General features: G+C 43.1%; 1 protein-coding gene across 2 annotated transcripts in view; it reads left to right on the top strand.

Annotated features, from left to right (window-relative positions):
• HTR4 (5-hydroxytryptamine receptor 4) overlaps positions 1-14139 on the top strand; it is a 151371-nt gene that overhangs the window by 46041 nt on the left and 91191 nt on the right. For both annotated transcript variants that reach the window (XR_010391729.1, XM_064520874.1), the window contains exon 2: positions 2508-2589. Coding sequence is in view for 1 of the 2 variants with exons in the window: in XM_064520874.1 (XP_064376944.1) it covers positions 2564-2589 (26 nt within the window). In the remaining variant the exon portion in view is untranslated. The remainder of the gene's footprint in view (positions 1-2507; positions 2590-14139) is intronic.

Raw genomic sequence — 14139 nt, 5'->3', positions numbered from 1 at the left:
TTGGAGGTCAGTGTGTACGGAGGCAGAGGTGGCTTGATCAGAAACTCTATGCCAGTCACCTTATATTTGCAAAATGAAGTGGTGGTCTTTAAGCTCTCACATTCCAAAGTCCCATTAGAAAGACCATTTGTTGACTTAAACTATAAATAGTTGCCAAGTTCTGTAGGTTTCCACACTTAGATAAAATATCATATAAAACATATGTCTATACATACTGAAGTACTAGTACTGGTAAACATTGAATCAGGCCTGGATAGTGGGTGTTCACTTACAGTGCAAACCTGGCATTACATCCGGAAGTCTGAGTCAACATTATTACAATCTTTTCTTTGAATCCAAGAAACCACAATAACATTACTTTTATTTGCTTTATTATTAATAGTGCCACAGTGATACCATTGTACTTGGCTCTCTACAGACACAACACAAGGGGCAATCAACAGTCTGAAGAGTTGAGAATGTATTTTGAAGATATGATCCGAGAAATTTATCCCTTTTTTTTTTTTTCCACTGGATCAATAGTAGCAAACACGAAAAGTCTTTATTAGCGTGGTATATTCATTTCTTTGGACTCATGATGGAATTCTGATAGAATTAAAAATCCCATTAATATTTATACCACTTAGTGTTACTGAGAGTAAGTACATTTGCTTTAGCCTGAGCTCCAAATCATTAAGTTTTTGTAATTACAGTACTGCTATTAAGTATTCACAAGGCTGCACAATATAGTGTCATAGGAAACCTATTTTAATTTAGTAGTAAGTCAATGTTTTAATTTCATGTAAAAAGAGAAACTAATTTACCAAGCATTCTCACTTGTCTTTTCACATCCAGGTTTTGCAAGCCTTCTTCAGTTGATTGTATTTGAACTATTTTAAATCTTGAAAGCTTGGAAGTTATCATGAACAGTCTTAGTCCTCTACTCAGTTCCAGTACGATTTACACATGTGTATGCTGTTACATATCTTTTTGCATAGGAGCATCTAAGCATAGGCTGGAAGAGGTCACTTATATCACACTACCCAGCTCCTCAGTACCACCAGCACTGCAACATATAATATTTTCATAAACTTCTTTAAAAGTTGGCTCTTGACAAACAAATCTCAGGAATGGTGCTAGTGTTGCTAATTTATGTTGCTTGTGTTTATTTCTAGAACTGACACTATTTCAGCTGTGAGAGTCTTTCACAATGTGTATAGATTCCTCTGAGGACATTGAGATTTTCACTCGCAGGACAAAAGACAGGATCGATGCGTGAATGGTGTTTTTTGGTGTGCCCCTTTCCACACCAGCATTCAGAGCTAATTGGGTGCAGCGTGGTATGCAGTGGGCACAGGGTATGATGCTTTGGATTCAGGTCTCTTGAAATTAATTCTCTAGTAATTCTTTTCTGGTAATCAGAGGGAATGGCCTGCCTCCATATGAGGAGAGACTACACAGACTGGGATTTTTTTACTCAGCAAGTAAAGCAAGATGTCTGCAGAGGACTGTGACAGATACCGTGTTAGATACTGTTTGTATCCTGTGCATTGTTTCTTAAGACTTCTTCCAAAGCAACTGCTCCTGACCACTATAGAAATGAGTACTAGGCCAGAGGAGCCTTTTTTCTGTGCCAGTGTAGCCGTTACTATGGTATTTTTCTAGCTGGCTGCAGCTGAAGCAGTCCTATGGTATCTAAATCCAAGAATTTACATGGAGGGGTCTCTGAAGCAGCAGCTGCGGGAAATTTCAGAAAGCTTTTGGGAGCACGTTGAGCAGCTCATTTGTGGAGAAAGCTTATGTGCTTCCTCTCTAGCTATGTTACACGATGTCGGGTCCCAAAGTAGGAGCATCACATTCGTCCAGCTGTATTTCATCTGATTCTGAACTAGGTCCATAAGACAGGACACAGTGCTGTTCACTGTGGACATGCTGGGGTCAGCTCAGAGAGCTTCACACACATGTCACTGCCTATGCGCAAGTGGCCACAGTCGGCAGGGAATGCTAAAACACCCAGACCTTTCTTTCATGAGCCAGCTAGTCAAGGAGACCAAGGCTTAAACTGTGCTACACTGTGTCATACTTAGGCGAGCATAGGATGGATTAAAGGTTGATCTTGGCTTCCAGGTGAAGACCTGTCTTTGCTCGTGCAAGTGGGAATTTTGTCATTAGTTTCAGTAGAGCCAATGTCCTATCTGGACCTTGAAGTACTCTGTTAGCCCTTTGTTAGGCATGAATGAATCTTGTATACAGTTGCAAATGGGTTGTCTGATATTTCAACTTGATTTCTTGCACCTTAGCATTGTGAGATACAAATATGTCCAAGGAGATGACAAAGAAAACTGTGTCATGAAGATTCTTTGCAAAGGCATGAGTTCATTTTGATGTGTCTACATAATCTGCATTCAAGAGAAGCAAAGCTGGCAAGGGGAAAAACAAAGCGTGTGGGGGTTTCTCACTAGGGTAGGCATGTACAAATGACAGATCCTTTAATTTATAACTGTCCTTTCTAACTCTTTCCACTGCAGGACAAGATCTCTTCTATGGGCATTGAACTCCCAGCTCCCTATGCCTATTGCCTGTGATGGAAGAACTTGATGTTAATGTGAGGTAGGATAAACTGCATTTTGCTTAATGAAATTTGTCTTGACTTTTTAATACCAGAAGTATAGTTAGATGCTTGGGCTATTGCCCTTTCTCTGTAAAGGGAATTAAGCTGCTGACATCAGGCAATTTTCTCTAGTCTTTTCCTTCCTTCCTCTAACGCCACCAGAAAAAATCTTCTACTTCTGACTGTGATGAAAAAAATTCCCCAATATACGTTTCATCATTTGCATTAAAAAATCACAGAAGGAAAATCTTTGAGTTCATCAACACTGAGAGGCACAGAGAAACACTGGCTCAGCCAGTGCCTGAACCACAAATGAATGGGAACACAGCATCTATACCAGGAGGGAGATATGATATCATATTAACCTTGACCTTACATTTTTTCAGTAACATGTGCTATTTGCTCTTGTTGGAGATGGACACTGAGTAGGTCTGACCCAGCATGGATGTCTTTTAAGTGATCTGGTGGATTTTTGTAATTCACTCTGGCAACAGTTGTAGGAGCCAAAACATCATTGTCCTTTTCTTCCTATTTTTGAGTGTCACTATAGTTCGTAGCAGCCCTCATCATGGTCCAGGCAAGGGTGATGGGCAGTACTATGCCCCTGCCCATTTATAGGATGTGATTGCAGGTGTGTGCGCTTCTGCTGTCTTATTCATGTTCCGGCTGCATGTGCCCGTGGTGCTCGATGATGAACAGACACAGAACAAAGAGGCTGCCACCAGCTGTCTCCAGGGATTTTCTGCAAAACTCTAAATAAAATCTCACTCCCAGACAAGCCCATGAAAACTAACAGAGAGTCACAATATTATGAATTAACATCTTTGAAAATTCAGTCTGATGCTTCTGAAAGCTCCTTGGCAACTTTTACTCGTCCTTTGCACATGAAATAGTCCTTAGGCTTGCGGCACCTTACTGCAGCTTAAGTAGACTGTTCTCAGTAAATAAAAAAACAACAAAAAGCTGATACCTAGGAGAATTAGGCTTTGTGAGTGCCTTGCCTCTGTCTGCTCCTAGTTGCAAGGCTTTCCAGTGCACTGTGGAGCCTAAGTGAAATGAGAAGTGCTGGGAGAACGGAGCTGTTTCGCTACCATGGGATGCTTCTCTGCCAGCTCCTCAGGAGCGTGGGCAGTGCAGAGGGGCAGCGAGGGCAGAGCTGAGGAGGGCAACTCTGTTAGGGCCTTTGGCCAACCTGCTGCAGAAAATGCACTTTGCAGCTGCCCTGGGAAAAAGGTTTTCAGAAGCAGTCCCACAAGAGACTGCCTTCTGGAAACTGGTTAGTGCCATCAGCTCATTTGGTCCTACCCTGGGAGAGCAGTGTAAGGATCTCTGCGAAGAGAATTCTGCTTTGGTAAATTACTTCATCTGTCTTCCCACTTAGATTTTAAAAGGCAACATAAAATATTCTTGGGGATCTGACAAATGCTAATCCATGGGAATTTGAAAGCTCTCCTAAACAAATACTGATCCAACATTTCCTAGTTGTTTGATCAAACACTGTGGTCAGATCTCACTTTCATTATACTTCAGGAATGGTTGTATTCCTTTTTTCCTAGTGGTTCTATTTCTAAACTGTAATAACAGTCCTTAATTTTGCATGATTGGTTGTATATATAGTAATTCTATGCATATATTTTTATTTTGACTCCACAGTCTTCCAATATATGAATTTTTGTTTTTAAGCACTTTTGTCTGTCAGCTACAATTAAGTAGCTGTTGTTTCTCCTTTCTATTCCCTGTTTTCAGCTTTTTTGATGTGAAATATTGAACTCTTTTTACTGAAGACAGGGGTTTCCAAATGTTGTTTTTCAGAGTTGCGCAAAGCCACATCATGAGTCAGAGAGATTAAAGCACTCCAGTCCTCACTCACCCTCCCTGAGGGGCTCAGAGATGCTCCAGTGGAAAGTCCACATACGAAGGGGAGCAAAACTCGGGGTAATGGGAGGTACTTTGACAACATGGGGACAACGGCAGGATGGCTAGATGGGGGACAAAACAATTTTGTTTTGAGCTGAGCGCTGTGAAAACAGCATGTTTCTCTTTGGATCAGAAGAACAAGTGTCTCAGTTATCCTAGTGATTTTGATGAGGTGTCCCAGAGGATACTAAACTTTTCTCATGATGAACAGCTTTACATCTCTGTAGCTACCTGAAGCATTGCGGGCAGATTCAACTGTGCAAGTGTTGAAGAGAATGTTTAATTTACATGGAAAAAGGTGGTTACAAATTTTACAAATGCTGCAGTTTGAAGTTAGAGAAACATTATTGGAAAATTTTAGACAGTCTGCTTTGGGACTTGTATTCAGCTGAGGGGTTGGCAGACCTCATTTTCTCTAATTCTAGGGTTGAAAAATAAATGACCTCGCAAGCATTTCGGATTTATATTTTATAGAATTTTTCTGATTTCTTATGACGTGGTGATTATTATTGGACACATTTATTATATGCAGTGGGTTAATGAGACACTGTCAAGTGGTTTGGAATGAAAATTTGAACCCTGCAGTGGATTAGAATATGGAGGAAAACTATTCTCTTTATTGTAGACAACTTTGCAAAAATATTATTTGGACACATCATAAACAAGAGTACGATGGCTCTTCCTGTTGACCAGCTCTAGCACAGCAGACACTTAATGAACACTGTCACCGTATGCTGTTTGCTTCTTATGCCTTCCTGCCAAAGGGCAGGAACTCCTGCAAAATGTCCTCAGCTGAACTCTCAGTGACACAAGCTTTGAGGAAGCTCCCACCCCAGCAGGGGAATTTTAGGTCTCCATTTATTCCCCTGTGAGGAAGATGTATTCTATGATGTGCTGGGTTTATCTATGCTGTAAATCCAGAGAGAAGACCAAGAGAGCACTTTCGTTTGCCCAAAGTGCACCAGCCATCCAGAAGACGGAAGATGTTTGAGTTTTTGACAGGTTTTGCACTAAACATTTGACTTTGGCAGATGTCTCTTCATCCATTTGAAGGTTATAATGCACCACTTTGACTCTTCTGTTTGAAGTCAGACCTGGTGCAAGTGTTTTAGCAAGCAGATTGCTGCAGTTTGTGCTGATGCCAGGATGTTTGCCTGAGGTTATGGTGAACCTGTATGAACTCTTAAAACATGTCTGTAGTTCTCTTTCAGTTTTACTATAATCTGGTCTATTAATCAATTTCATTTTCATACAACAACAGGTATTGTGACAGCCTTGGAGAGAGTGGAAAAAGGCTGACTCTTTTTGGGCGCAAAAGAAAAATGGTACCCGCTGAATATAAGCAGAGATGGCTTTGGTGCAATTTGTTTTACTGCGTCTACACTGGCATTTTGGTTCAGAGCATTACTGTAGTTTTGAGTGGATTCCCCAGTCACAAAGGAGCTTCCTTACACCAAGAACATCCCCTACAGACCTTGCTGAGGAAGCTTAGGAGGGAGGGAGGGTTCTGCGTCTGTTGATCACTTGCTAGTGTAGGTTGCAAACACGCTGTGCACAGAGAGGACTGAGCAACGGCCTTAGTAAATGCTTTTAAAGCCTTCCTAGGCCTTTGGTAAAACTTTCATCATCTCACTGCATACTGTTCCCTCTAGTCAGGACAAATAAGACCCTATCAGCATGCTATTCACTTCGTATCTCGCAAGAACTAAATCTGACTCCTTTATGCTGCTGGGAGCACAGACGAGTGAAATTCTGCGTGCCAGTTTTGGACAGCCTGTTTGGATAGTCTCATATGTTTTCCCCTCTTTGAGCTCCAACATGCACTGTTCATTCATTCTTCCCACTAATATGAATGCTGTTTTGCAAGTCCAATATTACCAGCTCCTTGGCTGCTTGAGTTTTGACTGACCAGGCATCTCAGAGTACTTTTCATGATGCAGCTCTGTGACTCTCTCACCACCCTACAGCTGCAGGGTGCTCAAATGCTTCGTTCAATACACTGCTCAGAAAAGCTCTGCTGACACAGTTTGAAAGCCATTAGCTTAAACATTCAAAAATGCTTTTGCCCTGGCATAGGCAGGCTCCGCTGTTGTTTACAACAGCACAAAAGGCTGGAGGGTTACAGACTAACTATAGGTAATCTGAACGCTTGTCCTTGAAATCTGCAAACCACTGTTCGTGCATGGCTGATGTTTCCATTAGACAAGCACCCTACTGGAGCATTATAAATGTTATCCACACAACTGTGTTTTAGGTGGCTTTTAAAACACTTCTGTTAGCCTTTGGCCCAAGAGGCTGTGCTCTGGACTTGGAGAACCTGATTCCCAGGGTCTCTACTTTGCACATAGACTCTTTGTACAATCTTGGGCAAATTTTCAGGCCTGATTGATTCTCCCTGCTGTGACAACCAGAGTCGCCCACAAGCTCCAGCACTAACAGCCTCTGCTGTTCTTCAGGCCCATAACTGGGAGGGAAGAAATGGAGGAAGAGCTGTCTGTGCATTTACAGCCAGGACAGGGTGAGAGGAACCATGGTTCTGTTGGCTGGAGGTCTTCTCACGTTCCTGAGTGGTGAGGTGAAATCTCTGCTCTCTGAATGAGTTCTTCTCAGTTCTGAGTGTGGTTAAAGCTATGCTGTGTACTTCACACTGTAAAAAAGTTTGTTGCTTCCTCAGGTGTTTGGGAAAGGCTGTTATGCTCTTGAGAAATAAGCTTTTGCAAAATATCACTAAAACGTTCAGTGCAAGTAAATAGCTTTTATATACGCCTTTTTATTGTAGCTGTTGGTGAAGGCAGACTCCTTTTGTTAAATTAACTATGGAAAAACTATGTATTATTTGAGTTTGTCACCACAGTAATTGCTTTTTATTTTTAAGCTGAGCCCCCAAAACAACTGAATTTTAGATTGATGTTAATTGCTTCCAAACTTGGCTTTATCAGCTTTAATTCTCCCATTTTGTTGCTGAAGGTATTTTGTGGCTTGAAATACTCTGAGAAATGTGGGCCCCTCCAGCCATACTGTGTAGCATTCATTAATCTTGTCTTGACTTTGAGAAATGAGAAGCAAGGTGAGGGAACAAGGAATCAAACTGGGCAAATTAGTTGTATTTGTTTGCAAGCAAAGAAAACATTTCATTATTTAATCTAGCTACCATTCCCAGAGCCCCCATAAGGAAGGACAGCGGACCTTAGATATTTCTGACAAACCACCTCCTTGATGATATACCCTCTTGAGTCAGGCTGTGTGTCCAAGTCAGTCCCAATTCTGGAGCCTTGCTGTGTTGCCCCAAGAGGCTTATTACTTCATGGACAGCATGAAGAGGAAGCAGTGCTGTTGATGGCTGGCTCTGGCAGGCATCTGTTACCTAAAACTGGTAAACTGGCAGGATGGCTGGTCATGGAAAGGGGTAGAAAAAGTGCTTGAGTCTCCTCTCTCCATCCAAAGCTGGGGAAAAGCAGGAGCAGTAGTCAGTAGTGGGAGAGTGACAGACTCAAAGTACTTGACCCTTCCCTCACTGAGCAGCTCACAAGGGAGTAGTTGTTCATAAGGAAGCTCTTGCAGAGAGCAGGGAGAAAATGATGAAACTAGCACCCCAGGGGAGGCATCAAGGGGTGCTGCAGGAGAGGAGTCAGTGTGTTCCCAAAGTCACCTCGGTCCCTGTGATCCCTTTGCTTAGGATATTGGCAGCCAGCAATGAAGAGGACTGAGGAGGTCAAGAACTGAGAAGTGAGGCAGGCCAGGCAGAAAACCGAGCTGAATGCAGACGTGGCCATTTAGAGGAGATGGAGGCTGTACTGAATGGTTGGAACAAAATCAGCATCTGATTTAATGACCCAAACTGTAGAAAATAGAAAGCTTTTAGAAGAGAGCTTGTGCGCTCTGCATGCTCTGCCAGTGGTGATTTGTGGAAAGCAAACAGCTTAAGATTCCTCAAAGAGGTTGCAATATAAGTGCTTATTCTTATATACACACAAGCTCTTTTCAAAACCTTTCCATTTTCTACAGCTTGGGTCATTAAAACATTGTTTATTTCAACCTCTCTAATCAAATTTCTGTTGAAGTGGGAAATACCAGGCTAAAATGTCATTTAATAGGACAGAATCAGCTTAGAGCACTCTTCCTTTCTTTTCTTAGTGCCCTTTCTAAGGGGAGATCAAGTCTAATCCTCCTATAATACCTGCTGCATCTGTCCAGAAAGGTATTCACTCATGCATTTCCACAGAGATGGACGCACTGACGTAGCAGATTTTCTGCCAAGTCCTGCCTTCTCTATCTGCGTCCTCCAGATAGTAACAGTGCAGCGATGAGAGGAGCAGTTAAGAGCTGAGTATTTTCATCCCTTGATCTACAAGTGCTACAGTGTCCTCTCCCATGTGTATGTGTTAAGCTGCCATAGACCATGGCCACATTCTCTCTTAAGAATAATGGCAGGCAGAACACGAAGTGCCAGAGAAGAGCAAAATAAAACCCTGTGGGTCCCCTATGAGGCAAAACTTCCAATATGACCATATATAAGCTGTGCCGTTGAAGAAAATGGACTATGTATAAGTAGCCATTTGAAAGCAGGTCAGTCACTGAGGTTTGTGTGGTTTAGCTGCTGTACCTCCAGCTGCGTCCCCTGGGGTGCTGGGGCAGCTGGGCACCAACACAGGAGCCCACCAGCTGGGAGCCCTGAATGCACTTGGCATTTCTGAATTTGCGGCCATAAGCTTCACAGCGCATTTCCCATCGCCTGACATCTGGGACAGGAAGGGGGCTAAGCAGGAGGGCACAAGGAAGGGAGGCGTGGTGTAGAGGTTCGTTTTTTGTGGTTTTGCACTACCTGCTGAAAATCATGGGTAGCCAAATCCCTGTGAAAAGCTCTCTGCACCAAAGTCTCCACAGAGCCCCGACTCTACCCAGCAGGAACAGTAGCTGTTATCAGCCTGGGTACTTTTCATATTGTTGAACTTTCTTCTGTTTCTAGGGAAACAGTTTATAGCACTATATTTATCAGAACATCTTTCCAAACACCTCCGCCAACACTTAATTAATGGAATTTTTAAGCCTGGCTCTAACTTCTGCAAATTAATAGTGGGCTCCCTTACAGCAGCTGTGGAGCAAGTGAGACATACATACTCTCTGTTATATGTTAGAAGGTGCAGATGCAGAGAGGGGCAGCTCCACAATTTGTCTGTTTGCTGAGCTTCCGTGAGGGAGATAAGGCCATAACACACTACTGTGATGTTACACTCCACTTTTATTAGTGTGCCCTGAGGAATCTTTACAGATGAAAATGTCCTTGACAAAGAGCTGGGCTGTAAAAATTAGCTTTTTGGGGACTTTCAGCACAGGCTTTCTTTAGCTCCAGTATCTCTCCACAGAATGGCAGCTAGTAGAGATTTTGAAGAGGGTTTAAAAGGCTGTTATAAGTATAGAAAATTGTCCCAAAGCCTGGCACATCCTGAGGCAGAGCTGGCTATAGGGGTTGGCAAAAATGGGAAGTTGTCCCAGAGAGCAGGAGATTGCCAAAAGCAGAAAAATGGTCTTGACCTCATTGCCCACTGGCCTACCCCAGATAAGGACAGGCAGGCTGGCAGCTGCTGTGGGAGGGGGCTCCAGGGACTTTCCAAGACTCTCCCCTTGACTTTTCAGACTTGACCCTCATCCTCAGACTGGAAAAATTAAATTTGTCTCTATTTTTGGGACTCTCTGAGCCCACCATGCTCAGAGGTCATGAGTGAGGAATCTGGAACTGAAAATTAGGGTGTGTTGAGAGACAGGACTGCGAAGCCAGAGCTGTGGGAGGCACAGGACAGATTAGCAGTGTTTGGGTTAATAGGCCATAGTGAGTCATATTGACAAAGCTGTGTTTAATTATATAGTAGACGTAATGTTATGTATCAAAACTAAGGGGTATTGGCATTGTGGTAGGTGGAAATTTAATGGCTCTTGCTCACCTCTCAGTTAGTTAAAATTCCCTGAGTTGCTTTTGGAAAAGTGTCAGAAGACAATCCTGCGGTCCTGGACAGACATCTATTCCAGGACTGCTGTCTTGGGAATTGGGGCTGCAATGTTGAAAGCTGCAATGAGCTGTTACCAGCTCCAGATCGCTGCTGCAGTGCTGCAGTAGTATATGCAGCTGCAAAAAGAGCCATTCACAGCTTCAGAAAAGGCATTTATAGTATCTCAGATATGAAGGATGCCATGTCAAAGCGTGTTCAGTGCTGTTTGCCTGGCTCTGGATTTAGGGCCTGCTATGGATAGTACAAATGACTGTTGTTAGAGTACTACCTTGGAGCAAAGTGCATCTACTATGCAGACAAGAACTGTACTCTTCATCTTGCCTAGTTCAGTGTTTCCACTATATATTTTACTCCTACTGTACTATGGCAATGAATCATCAATTATATGACTCTCTGATCTGGCAAATAGTTAGAGGTCTGCTGCTGTTACTGCTGTTTAGAATGAACTTTACTCACTATCTGCATTTACTGTCTTGCCCCACCTGTTAACCAAGGAGTTGTCATCATGTGTCCTCTGAGCAGCAGCCTCTGGCTTCTCAAAGTCAGGACATGGTTAGAAGAGGCAGTTGTCTGTTTACAGGCTTTGGCATCTGAGGGACAGAAATCCTGCAAAGCTGGAGCTTTCAGGGAGTGTTTGGCTGTTTGAGAATGAATCCATTGTATAGAAGGTGAAAAAAAGAAGCTTGAGGCACGCTGAAAATGTTGCAAGGCAAGGGGCTCTTCCTCATGCCATGGGAGGTGAAGTGCCTTTCGGCCTGTGAACAGCTAGGGCCACATTTGCAAAAGGACTTACAAAGAGGCATGTTCAGCTCTTGTGCTTGTATACCTCAATACAAAGCAAGCAACTGGAGGCCAAACTACCCCATTTTTAAGCCCATGAATCAGAGGTGGAGGGCCCACCTGTCATAGGTGAATTTTTGCAGTTGGTCTGGTTTCTGCTCTCTTTTCAGTCAGTGTAAATCCAAGTGCATTACAGAAATTAAAGCATATGTATATTAAAAGCATATTAAAGCATAAAGCTTTGTGCAACTTGAGTCTTTCTCAGGATATGGTAACTGGACCATAGGAAGAGTTTGATCCCACACTTGCCAGATGCCTTTCTATCTTCCATACTTGAGGAATAGTAAATCCAGAAGCTTAAAAAAATGTCCTTGCAGAAAAATCCATAGGAACATAATCTCAGCATGCTCCAGTGGTGCTGGAGACAGATGTCCAGCTTGCCAGCTATGTGCTGGAATGGCTGTGATGTAAAGATCAGCAGCTGACCTTTCGGCTGCACGTCAGCATTGCCATAATTTGAGAGAGCGGTAAAGGAGAAAATGCTCTGCTGGCCACTGGTGAGGGATGGGATGGGGTGAGCAGGATGCTTTTAAATATCTGACTATCTATGTGTTGGATCAGAGTGAAAGAGTGAGAGCGAATAAAGCAGAGCCTTCTACTTACCTGGGTACCTAGATTCATGCCTACCCGAGAGCAGTGAAGACATGCCAAAGCTGGTCTGGGGTCACATCTCTCTTCTGCCATCGCTCCCTAGGCTGGGCACTTATGTCAGAGCTCACCTCTGTCGTTCTGTGCATAGGGGTAGTGTATGCCTACCAAGAGTAAACATGGAAACTTTCCTTGCTTTCCAGTGCTCCCAAAGGCTTAATGCACCCAGTATCTGTTTGTCCTACAATGTGAGTTTCACAGCCTGAGTGCTCTCCCCCTGGGAATACTGGGTCACCACTCAAGCATGTGCCAGACAGATGTAAAAGCAGACTCCAACAATTATAATCTTGAGCAGGAGCATGTCCTGGTTCTGAGTTCTTTTAAAAGTCAGTTCCAGAAGTCAAGTACGTGTAAACAAATTACTTCACTGAGTCCCCAGTTCCCCAGCCTAATCTGAAAAATGACCAGAGCTCCCAGTTGGCTCCTAGAGCTCAGATGCTGTTTTTTCCATCTCCTTGTCTCCAGATATGTATCTATTGACATTTAGTTTCTCCTCAACTTTGTATTAAAGGCCAGAACCTAAAAGCATAGATGCTACTTGTTTCCAAAACCTTTCTACAGTGAGACCCACTGGGCTCTGGTGATGAGGCAGCTGGTTGCTCACTGTAATTAGATTAGCATGGAGACTCTCCAGAGCTTGCTGCTCTCTTGAACCTCCTGATTGCTCTGAGGGCTTATCTGAAACATGCTCTTTATCTGCTCAACTGGGAGTGTAATAGGAGAACAAATATATCCCACATAAGGAGAAGATAGGCAGGAAGGACATGGTTCAAGCTAATTTAGACAAGAAATCTCAGGACTGATTTCTCCAAGAGGCAAAGGAGCTGCCCAAAAGCTGTTTGATATATCTGAGCAGATTTAACCAGAGTCTTGGATATTTGGAGCACTAGTGCAAGCAGAGGATGTCAAAGGAGTCCAGATTTTGAGGTACTCTGTGAAAAAGAGACAGAGTGGGAGAGGCAAGGGCCATTCGCTTTCCAGACTTTGCCAGAGAAGCTTCTCTGGAGCTTGTGCATCAAGATATGAAGCCTCCTCCTCACTGGTACAGATCCCTGGAAAATAAACTGTCTTACTTCTTTGGGGATTAAACTGCTTTAGTGGTATTTTGGGCCATGCTGGGGTAGAAGAATTCAGTTTATCTCCGTCTCCAAGCAGCTGGGATGGATTTGGTCCCACTACTGCCATTATTTGCAATTTCCATTTGTATGGGCTGTAATGGGAATGTGATTCTCAGGCAGAGTTGGCAGCTACAATGAAACATGCATTTTTTATTTCTTTATTTCTTGCAGTTCAGCTACTGTTCAGTATGCTTTCCCAAGCTCAGCAGATCTGGGCGTACTCCAATGTAGGCACCTAGTGTTTTTGCATTGCTTATAACTTTTCTTGTAAGCCGCTCTCAGAGCTCTTGTTAATGCTGTCTCCTTGCAGCAATGGGAGGGTCTGTTTAGAATTACTCTAAGGTGATGCCTTATAAAATAGAAGGAGTTTTCGTTGAAGCTAAAAGCTATAAACTGTTTTAGCTAACACTGTCCTGCATCTGAAATGCCTATTAAAGTTTAAATGTCCAGAAAATTAATCACAAAATTGGCTCAACTGCCAACATAAACTAACTTACAGTACTCACCCTCAGTTAAAAGGCACTGTGCCAGCTCTTCAGATGCCCAGTGGCACTATCTTAACTCACTGGTTTTGAACACTTTCTGGTTGGCGGGTTCTGTAAAGTTTCCAATGGCTTTGCAGACACCTAAGCAATGAATTTAAGCCCAATGACAACAGACTTCCCTATTTACCTCTGACTGAGCAATCTGAATAGCTCAATACTTCCAGGGATCTGCAGACCACAGGCTGGAAACCAGTCTCACTGCTCTGAAATGGAACAAATTACCCATGAATACCCATGGTTGTTCATAGCCCTTTGTCTTTTTCGAGCCTTGTGCCTCTTTTCTTGGTCTGTCCCTTCTCCAACACTTCAACAGCAATAGCATTGCATTTGCAGTGTCATTTTCCTAGTGTATCTAAAATGCTGGTTGCAGACACCTCACATTTTACTACTTTATTTTTCTTAGAACTTTATATATAGCCCCCCATGATACAGCTGACGTGCCCAGTCCTCCCTTCCATTGGCTTTTAAACCCTCAA

This window comes from Dromaius novaehollandiae, chromosome 15, assembly GCF_036370855.1.
Source record: "Dromaius novaehollandiae isolate bDroNov1 chromosome 15, bDroNov1.hap1, whole genome shotgun sequence".
Classification (NCBI taxonomy): domain Eukaryota; kingdom Metazoa; phylum Chordata; class Aves; order Casuariiformes; family Dromaiidae; genus Dromaius; species Dromaius novaehollandiae.
This window is presented reverse-complemented; position numbering and strand designations above follow the sequence as displayed.